The following is an 8188-nucleotide window of genomic DNA, read 5'->3' as shown; positions in this document are numbered from 1 at the left end:
CCCCTCCCCTGCCCTTACTATAAAACCCACAATCCCATCAGGCCTCGCTCTCTCGGCCACTGGGCTTACCGTTGTTGCATCGGTGAGTGTGGTCGGGGAGCCGAACTAGTTTGAAATGAAGGACTCTTTGCTTTTGCATCGGACTCGCTGGCTCCCTGATGGGCTTTTTGGGAACCTTCAAATCTGGGCACAACAATGTAAATATCTGATATGCAGGATGGTCTTAGGCGACCCCTGTGAAAGGGTCGTTTGACCGCCAAAGGGGTCGTGACCCACAGGTTGAGAACCGCTGTCCTAAGGATTAAATGAGAGAATTCATGCAAAGCTCTTAGCACAGTGCCCAGCCCAAAGAAAACATATACCAAGAGTTGAGTATTATTGTTTTTATCGCTGTATCATCTGGCCCTTGCCTGTTTCACAGAGATGTCATATCAATTCACGTGGCAGTGAAAAAACTAAAGGAAAGTTGACCCCTTTTCAGAAACTGTTAGTGTGAAAATACGACAATGTACGTTATGATTTTTCAGAGCCACAGCTGCACAGTGTAAGCCACGCGTTGCTCTGTGAGGCAGTCGAGGGGGGACTGTAATTGAGCCGTGTGTGAAAATGCCACCGTTGTGTGTGCTGTCACTCGGGAATGGGCCTCACTACCGCCATGCCAGCAGTGCCTCAGGCGTTGGGCTGGCTCACAGAGAGAGTGCTAAACTCTTTGGTGAGGGAAGGGTATGGGAGAGCCCAAGTTCACTGCTGTACGTTGGCTTTATCACCAGCACTTCTGGGACCTTCTACGTGCCCACCCCTGTCGAGGACTGGGAAGGACTCAGGAGTACAGAGCCCTTTGCTTTGTGCCCGCTCAGTGATGGCTGGCATGTTGCCATGTCTGGTACAACCATGGAGACCGTCTGGACAGTGCAAGGTCGATCAACAGCTCGATTCCGGACATCTGCGGAGTGCTCCAGAGTCTAGATAGTTTGATCAGCTATGATTTGTTTCCCCCGTTAGCGGAAACCGTTGCCGCGCTAAGCCCTCTATTGGGCAGCGGGGCTATTACTGACAGTATCTGTTTCACATTTGGGACTCCTTGACTCAGCAACCTCAGCCACACTGCCTTCCAGCTGGAGCTGCCCTGCTCAGCAGGTATAAGGCCTGTTTGGCAGATGAGGAATTGAAGTCCAGAGAGGTGAGGTAAACCACTCCAGGTGACATAGCCAGTGAGCAGCAGATGCAGGATCAAACCGGGCCTGCCTGGTTCCAGGCCTGTGCCTTGTCCACCCTCCTGCAGAACTTGAGGCAGGGAGGGGCCCTGAGTGGAGAAAGGTTATGGGAATCTCCTTGAGTGGTGGGAGAGGAAGAAGGCAGGGAGGGTGGGAAGAGATGAGAGGCCGAGGGCCAGATCTGTACGGCCTTGGAGACCATAGTAAGGACTTTGGATTTTCATCTAAATGTGATGGGGAGATGCCAGAGGGTTTTAAGCAAAATAGTGACATGATCTGATTCATATTTTAAAAGAATCACTCAGTTTCCTGCTCTGTAAAATGGGGATAACTGCAGTACCTCCCGCATAAGGTTGTCATGAGGAAATGAAGGGAGCTAAATGGGAGGATGAGTGTAAGGGTCTTCATTGGTGCCAGGCAGACTAGGCTGTTGAATGGATATTGGCCATGACGATGACACAGAAGGTGCATTGAAGAATTCAGGGTGAGGCTGGGAGCCGAAGACAGCGAGGACCAGGAAGGTCTACGCGTACAGGTTAGAATCCGAGAATCCTTCTAGTCAGCTTGGCAGAACTGACGTGAGGCCAGGGCCCGAGTCAGGGACACTGCCCGGAGAGGGAGAGAGCGAAGAGGGCTCGGGGCTCTCCAAGTAAGCAAGAGGCAGCAAGGATCAGAAAATGGCAGTTCCATTTTTAATTTTTGTTAATCCTCACCTGAGGATATTTTCCCATTAATTCTTCAGGTTATATTGCAGAAGCATGTGCTGCCTAACCAAAGAAGGAGGTTGCAGATGAGATTATGGGACGTCTAAGTCCTAGGTCCTTCTCCACTGCCCTGGTGCACAGCCTTGCGGCACTGCAGGCTGTGCCTCTGGAGCCCACTGCCTGCCCCATCTGGCTTGGCCAAACCTAAAAAGGGAGAGGATGTGTATGGAAAAGAACAAAGAAAATAGAAAAAAATCACCAAGACCAATGTTAGGGAGCACGAGTAATTTTAATAGCAAGGAAAGCATAATGGTTACCGACATGTGAAACAAGCCCTTCACCCTCCCTCTCCAGCAAGCATTCCTCAGCTGTGGCCGCTCCCGGAACTGCGCATGCCCAGTACAGTGTTTTTAAGCACCAGGTTTTTTGAGGGCTTAACTTCAAAAAAAGTTAGGAGCTGACTCCGTTATCAGTCCCAGGTCTTAGGGTAGGCAGGGGATGGAGAGACTGGGGCACCAAACATGCAAATAGGCTGAAAGGTATAGAAATTGAGAATGGTCTCTGCTGGCCTGCCTTGCAGGTTGAAGTGGTAAGTACTGAGGCCTGAAAAGGCTCCACGCGCGAGCAAGGGGCCGTCCGCTATTAGCAAGGGTGTTGCAGTGATGACGCCACTGCCCCGCCCGTCAATGGTCCGGCCAGTGCGGAAAGGGAAACCCCCGGGGAGGCGGAGCCGGCGGGCAGAACAGCGCCTGCGCAGCCACTCCCGTGCGCTGCGAGCCGAGCGGAGTCACCGCGGGAAAGCCCCTCCTACTGGGTTCCCGCTGGGGTCGCGAACTGGGCTGGGTGGTCTACAGCAGACACGCCTCACTCGGGGCGTCGCGACGTCCGGGAAGCCTCTGTGCGTCATTTCCGCTCTCGTCCCTCGCCCACCACGGAGGGGGCGGAGCCGGAGACAGGCGCTCTGCCTGTGCGTCACTTCCATTGAGCCCAGCGGCGACAACGGGCAACATGGCCCTGAACGGTGCAGGTGAGGACTTGAGCTGCGGGGTCCGCGGCTGCGGGGTCCGGGAGGCCACCTGCTTCGGCGAGGGGACCAGGTCCTTTGTGCCTTTCTTTCTCCAGAAGTCGACGATTTCTCCTGGGAGCCTCCGACCGAAGCGGAGACGAAGGTGCTGCAAGCTCGGCGGGAGCGGCAGAATCGCATCTCCTCGCTCATGGGCGATTACCTCCTGCGTGGTTACCGCATGCTGGGCGACACGTGCGCGGACTGTGGGGTGAGGAGGGACTCGGGATGTGGGAGCAGGGATGGGACACAGACTAGGCCTCACGGCCCTTCCCCAGCCTCTCCTCTCCGGTCCCTATTGCCTGGCGTCTCACCCCTGCCGCTGTGCTTTCTGGCCCCTAGACGATCCTCCTCCAGAACAAACAGCGGCAGACCTACTGCGTGGCTTGTCAGGAGCTCGATTCAGACGTGGATAAGGATAATCCGGGTGAGGGGCTGAGTGTGCTTGGTGGAGAAGCGTGGTGATAGAGCCCTGGGAGCAGTAGTGCTGGGAGGTGGCAGTGGCGTCCTTGAGTGGGACGGAGGTAAGGGCTTTCTCCTGTTAGCTCTATAAAGGAGCATTCATTCAGTAAGAGCGCCGAGCACTTCCTGTGTGCCGAGCACTTCCTGTGTGCCAGACACAGGGGAGGGTCCCGGCTCCATGAGGCATAGTCCTGCTGAGACCGATGACTCGAGGACGTAAGTAAACATGAGACAAAAAGAAAATGAATGAGTTGCCCTGTAGAGTGGCAGGGAACACATCTGAGGCACATAAAGAGCAGAGCAGTAGAGAGTTAGGAGGTGGCTCAGGGCCGAGGTGGGCCAGGCATCCTGACCATTCTACTCGGTTTCTCCTCTTTTAGCTCTGAATGCCCAGGCTGCCCTCTCCCAAGCTCGGGAGCACCAGCTCGCCTCTGCCTTGGAACCCCCCTCAGGCGCTCGGCCCGCCCCTCAGCCCCCAGTACCCCGCCCAGAGCACTGTGAGGGAGCTGCAGCAGGGCTCAAGGCAGCCCAGGGGCCGGCCCCTCCTGCTGTGCCTCCCAATGCAGATGTCATGGCCAGCACACAGGAGGCCCTCCTGCAGAAGCTGACCTGGGCCTCAGCTGAATTGGGCTCTAGCACCTCCCTGGAGACTAGCATCCAGCTGTGTAGCCTTATCCGGGCTTGTGCTGAAGCCCTGCAAAGCCTGCAGCAGCTGCAACACTGAGAGACCCCCCCTTGAGAAAAACCCGCTAGAAAAACAGCTGCTCCTCTTGTGTGGTTTGTTCTTGCCGTGGTTCTGAGTGTGCATGCTAGCCCCAATGGCACTCGCCTTTTTCCTGCTTTTGGTCTCTCACCCTCCCACTATCTAATCTCCTTGATGTCCCGAGACATGAGTCGGGCTTGTTTCTGCTCAATTTCCCCACTCGGGGGTGATGGGGAGGGAGAGGACTCTGAGATAGTTGCCTCCGAAAAGTCAGGAACAGGGGGGATGTGCCTCGCAGCACCTCTGGCCTCCTGAGCCATCCAGTGCTCCTTCTCCACCCTTTGGTGAGCTAGGGAGTCCAGTCCCCTTGGTAGCTGCCTCCCTGCCCAGCCCGGGTATTCAGACACTGACAAGGCATCAGGTTGCCCGTTAGGGACCAAGTATGGATTTACCCCAGCCTCCTGAGCCCGCTTTTAGATCCTTTCCCTTGGGAGTTATAATTGGACAGGATAATTCAACACAGTGCTGGGAGAGCGTAAAGAACCGTGAATGAACCGTGCCCGCCGCTTTCGGTCTCTTCCCTCCCCACCTTTTCTGTGTCCCTTCTGTCGCCCATTCCCTTTACTCAGCTTTCCGCGGGCCGGGGTGGGGGCTGGGGGGGAAGGAACTTGGGCCCGCTGCCGTTGCCCCTTTAAGAGAGGCCCCGCCCATGCGGAGGGGGCGGGGCGGAGTCGGAGGCGTCCGGGTAGGAACAAAGCGCGGCCTGCGGGCGGCGGCTGGGCTCGGCCGGTGGGGCCCCGGGGTGCGGGCCCCGAGGGCGGCAGCCCGAGCGGAGCATTGGAGGGAAGGAGTCGGCATCATCGGCCCGGCCATGAATGGGCTGCCTTCGGCCGAGGCGCCGGGCGGCACGGGCTGCGCCCTGGCCGGACTCCCGCCGCTGCCGCGCGGCCTCAGCGGGCTCCTGAACGCCAGCGGGGGCTCCTGGCGGGAGCTGGAGCGCGTCTACAGCCAGCGCAGCCGCATCCACGACGAGCTGAGCCGGGCGTCCCGCGTCCCGGAAGGGCCCCGCGGCGCCACGGGCGCTGCCCACGCCGGACCTGCCGCCGGTCCCCCCGGCCCGCGGCGCCCTGTCAACCTCGACTCGGCGCTAGCGGCGCTGCGCAAAGAGATGGTGAGCAGCTGGGTCCCGGGCAGGGCTTTGGGTGGGAGAGGGGGTGGGTGCTGTGCCGAATAGGAGAGCCCCGAGGTGGGGTGGAGCGCAGAGGGCGGAACCAGCGCGGCCTGGGTCTCCCAGGACGTACCGGAGCCGGTTGGGTCAGAAGGGATATGGCAACAGTAATTTCAGTTACCGTTTATACCAATAATTCCATGTGTTTTTAAACGCTTTCCTCGTTGCATTTCACTCCATCCTGCTTCAGTGGTTCTCAGCCTTCTGGCCCTTTAAATACAGTTCCTCATGTGGTGACCCAACCATAAAATTATTTTCGTTGCTACTTCATAACTGTGATGTTGCTACTGTGATGAATCGTCATATAAGTATCTGATATGCAGGATGGTCTTAGGCGACCCCTCTGAAAGGGTCGTTCGACCGCCAAAGGGGTCGCGACCCACAGGTTGAGAACCGCTGCAAGGTTATCTCCTTAGAGATAAGGGTTAGTGACTTGCCAAAGATGCACAGCTTGCAGGTGGCGTCTGTGTCCACAGACATTTGACTGAGAAAGTGTGGGAAGATGGCTAGGGCTGCGGCTGGGCTGAGGGTGGCCTGGACCCCAACCCCAGCCCACCCTCAGTCTTTTGCAGGTGGGGTTGCGGCAGTTGGACATGTCCCTGCTGTGCCAGCTGTGGGGCCTGTACGAGTCAATCCAGGACTACAAGCACCTGTGCCAAGACTTGAGCCTGTGCCAGGACCTGTCATCTTCCCTGCATTCAGACAGCTCCTACCCACCTGATGCTGGCCTATCCGATGACGACGAACCTCCTGACGCCAGCCTGCCCCCAGACCCACCTCCCCTCACTGTGCCCCAGACGCACAATGCCCGTGACCAGTGGCTGCAAGATGCCTTCCACATCAACCTCTGAAGAGCTGGGGGGGGGGGGGGGGCATGTACCCATGCAAAAGGCTCAGAAGCGTACCCCTCATCAAGTACACAGACAGTAGTGCCTGCTCCCCCTCACCACCGCCCTCCACTGGAGGGAAGGCCTGGTCCCTCAGAGGCACAGCTGCCAACCTCCTCTCCCGTCGGGTTCGCTGCCTCTGGGCAGGCACCTGGGCTACAGCCGCTGCCCCTGGCGCTGGACCTCCACCTCTTCCCCGTGTATGCACCTCGGCTTAGCCAACCTTCAGTCTGTCCGTGGGCCCAGCGCATCCTCTCTCCCTTGGTATCTCGGACTGGGATGCGTATCTGACTCCCATCTCCTCTTCAGCGTGTGCTGCTGTTGGCAGCTGCTGGCTCGGGGCATCCCACCTCCGGTCCCTGGGTTCCACTGCCCTCGACCAGGGCTCCAGGACCCAGTCTGGCACCCGCCCACAGCCGGGAGGGCCAAGACTCTGCGCAGGATATTTAAGTTGAGGGGCCAGCCTCCTGGGCGCATAGATCAATAAATCCTCTCAGCGTCCCAGCGTTCCGACTGCTTGGTTCTGGGGCGGGAAGAGCGGCATTTCTGGCAAGTGCGGCCCCGTGCTCCGCCGGCAGGTGGCGCCGGAACCGAGTGAGAAAAGGCGGCGGCGGCGGGTGCGCATCCTCCCCCGGCGGACCGGGGAGCTTTCCAAGTTGGCCCAGCCTGGCCCCGCGGTTGTGTGTCTGCGGGCAACTCACTTCCCCTCTCTGGCCGGAGGCCTGGAGCCCAGCCTCCTTCCCACTCACTCGGGGCCTTCCTGGCGGCCTGGAAGGAAGGAGAAGGAGCCGCCCATCTGAAGGAGAGAAATTTTCCACCGCGAGTCGAGGCGGGCGGAGTTGGGGCGGCACAGGAAATGGGTGGGCCAGAGCTCGCAGGCCAAGGGGCCCCTCGGAGGGGGAGGGGGGAGAGAGCGGGGAAGGCACTTCTGGGAAGGGCCTGGGAGCTAGTGAGCGCCCTGTGGGTGGGAGGAAAGAGCTGCAGAGGTAGAAGGGGGTGAAGTCGCCATCCCAGGTCTCCCAGAGGCCAAACAAGCCCTGAAGGAGAGGTGGGGGTCAGTGCCCCCGGCTTTGGTGCATAAGACAGGGTCCCAGACACCCCCATTCCTCAGTCTCATACAGACAGCCTGGCCTGGCCCCACAGCACTTGGGACCTTGAGGGTTGTAAGTTAAAAAGTCTTACAGAGGAAATGGAGGACCACTCTGCTGGGACTGGGATCCAAACCCACCAGAGGAGCCTGCATACTTGGGGATGGTGGGTCCTCGTTCCCTCATTCACACACAAACACCCCCCAACTTCATATGTATATGACTGGTTTCAGAGAGAAAGGGAGGAGAGAGAGAGAAACATCAATGATGAGAGAGAAACATTGATCAGTTGCCTCTTGCATGCCCCACATTGGGAATCGAGCCCATAACCCAGGCATGTGCCCTGCGGGGAATTGAACCATGACCTCTTGGTTCATAGGTCGACGCTCAACCACTGAGCCACACCGGCTGGGCATCACCCCACAACGGGGACCAAGAAGCAAGAACAGGACCAGGAAGTCGCTCACTTAGGCTTTGGGGTTGCGCAGACCCACGCCCAGTTTCTTGCCTCCTGGAGACAACTCGGCGGTACTCCTGGCAGATGAGGCATCCTGTGTAAATGGAGTTTGTCAAGCACCAGGCTTCTCTGTCCGCTCACCAACCTTGCAGAGCTCGGGCGCTGGCGGGAGGGAACAGGCTGATGTGCTGCCGGGCCGGTTCTCTCACTCGGCCTGACACCTGCGGCTCATTACCATACCGGGCGGGCGGGTCCCGAGGGCTCTAATCTAGGTGTGAACAGTGGCTGACACCCAAGGCGGACTCCCCCGGGGGAGGGAGCGTCAACACGCAGTCCCGTTAGTGATAACGGATTCTACGCCAAGAAAACTCAAACTAAGGTT

The 8188-nt window shown here is 58.4% G+C and overlaps 2 protein-coding genes across 3 annotated transcripts; both read left to right on the top strand.

The window, feature by feature from the left end:
* Positions 1–300: 300 nt before the first annotated feature.
* On the top strand, positions 301–4203 carry ZNRD2 (zinc ribbon domain containing 2). Its single transcript, XM_036326665.1, has 4 exons — positions 301–2945; positions 3041–3192; positions 3324–3408; positions 3824–4203. The coding sequence occupies exons 1-4, from the start codon at positions 2927–2929 to the stop codon at positions 4165–4167; spliced, it is 600 nt and encodes a 199-aa protein (XP_036182558.1). The 5' UTR covers positions 301–2926; the 3' UTR covers positions 4168–4203.
* FAM89B (family with sequence similarity 89 member B) lies at positions 4204–6763 on the top strand. 2 transcript variants are annotated; one of them, XM_036326662.1, is made up of 2 exons: positions 4204–5317; positions 5947–6763. In XM_036326662.1, the coding sequence occupies exons 1-2, from the start codon at positions 4856–4858 to the stop codon at positions 6223–6225; spliced, it is 741 nt and encodes a 246-aa protein (XP_036182555.1). In that variant the 5' UTR covers positions 4204–4855; the 3' UTR covers positions 6226–6763. The 2 variants fall into 2 exon arrangements, with proteins under 2 accessions (XP_036182555.1, XP_036182557.1); XM_036326664.1 differs by having other exon boundaries at positions 4356–5317; positions 5937–6763.
* The last annotated feature ends 1425 nt before the right edge of the window (positions 6764–8188 follow it).

Source organism: Myotis myotis, unplaced genomic scaffold (genome assembly GCF_014108235.1).
Source record: "Myotis myotis isolate mMyoMyo1 unplaced genomic scaffold, mMyoMyo1.p scaffold_m19_p_10, whole genome shotgun sequence".
Taxonomy (NCBI): Eukaryota; Metazoa; Chordata; class Mammalia; order Chiroptera; family Vespertilionidae; genus Myotis; species Myotis myotis.
Note: the sequence above shows the minus strand (reverse complement) of the source record. Positions and strands in the feature narration are given on the sequence as shown.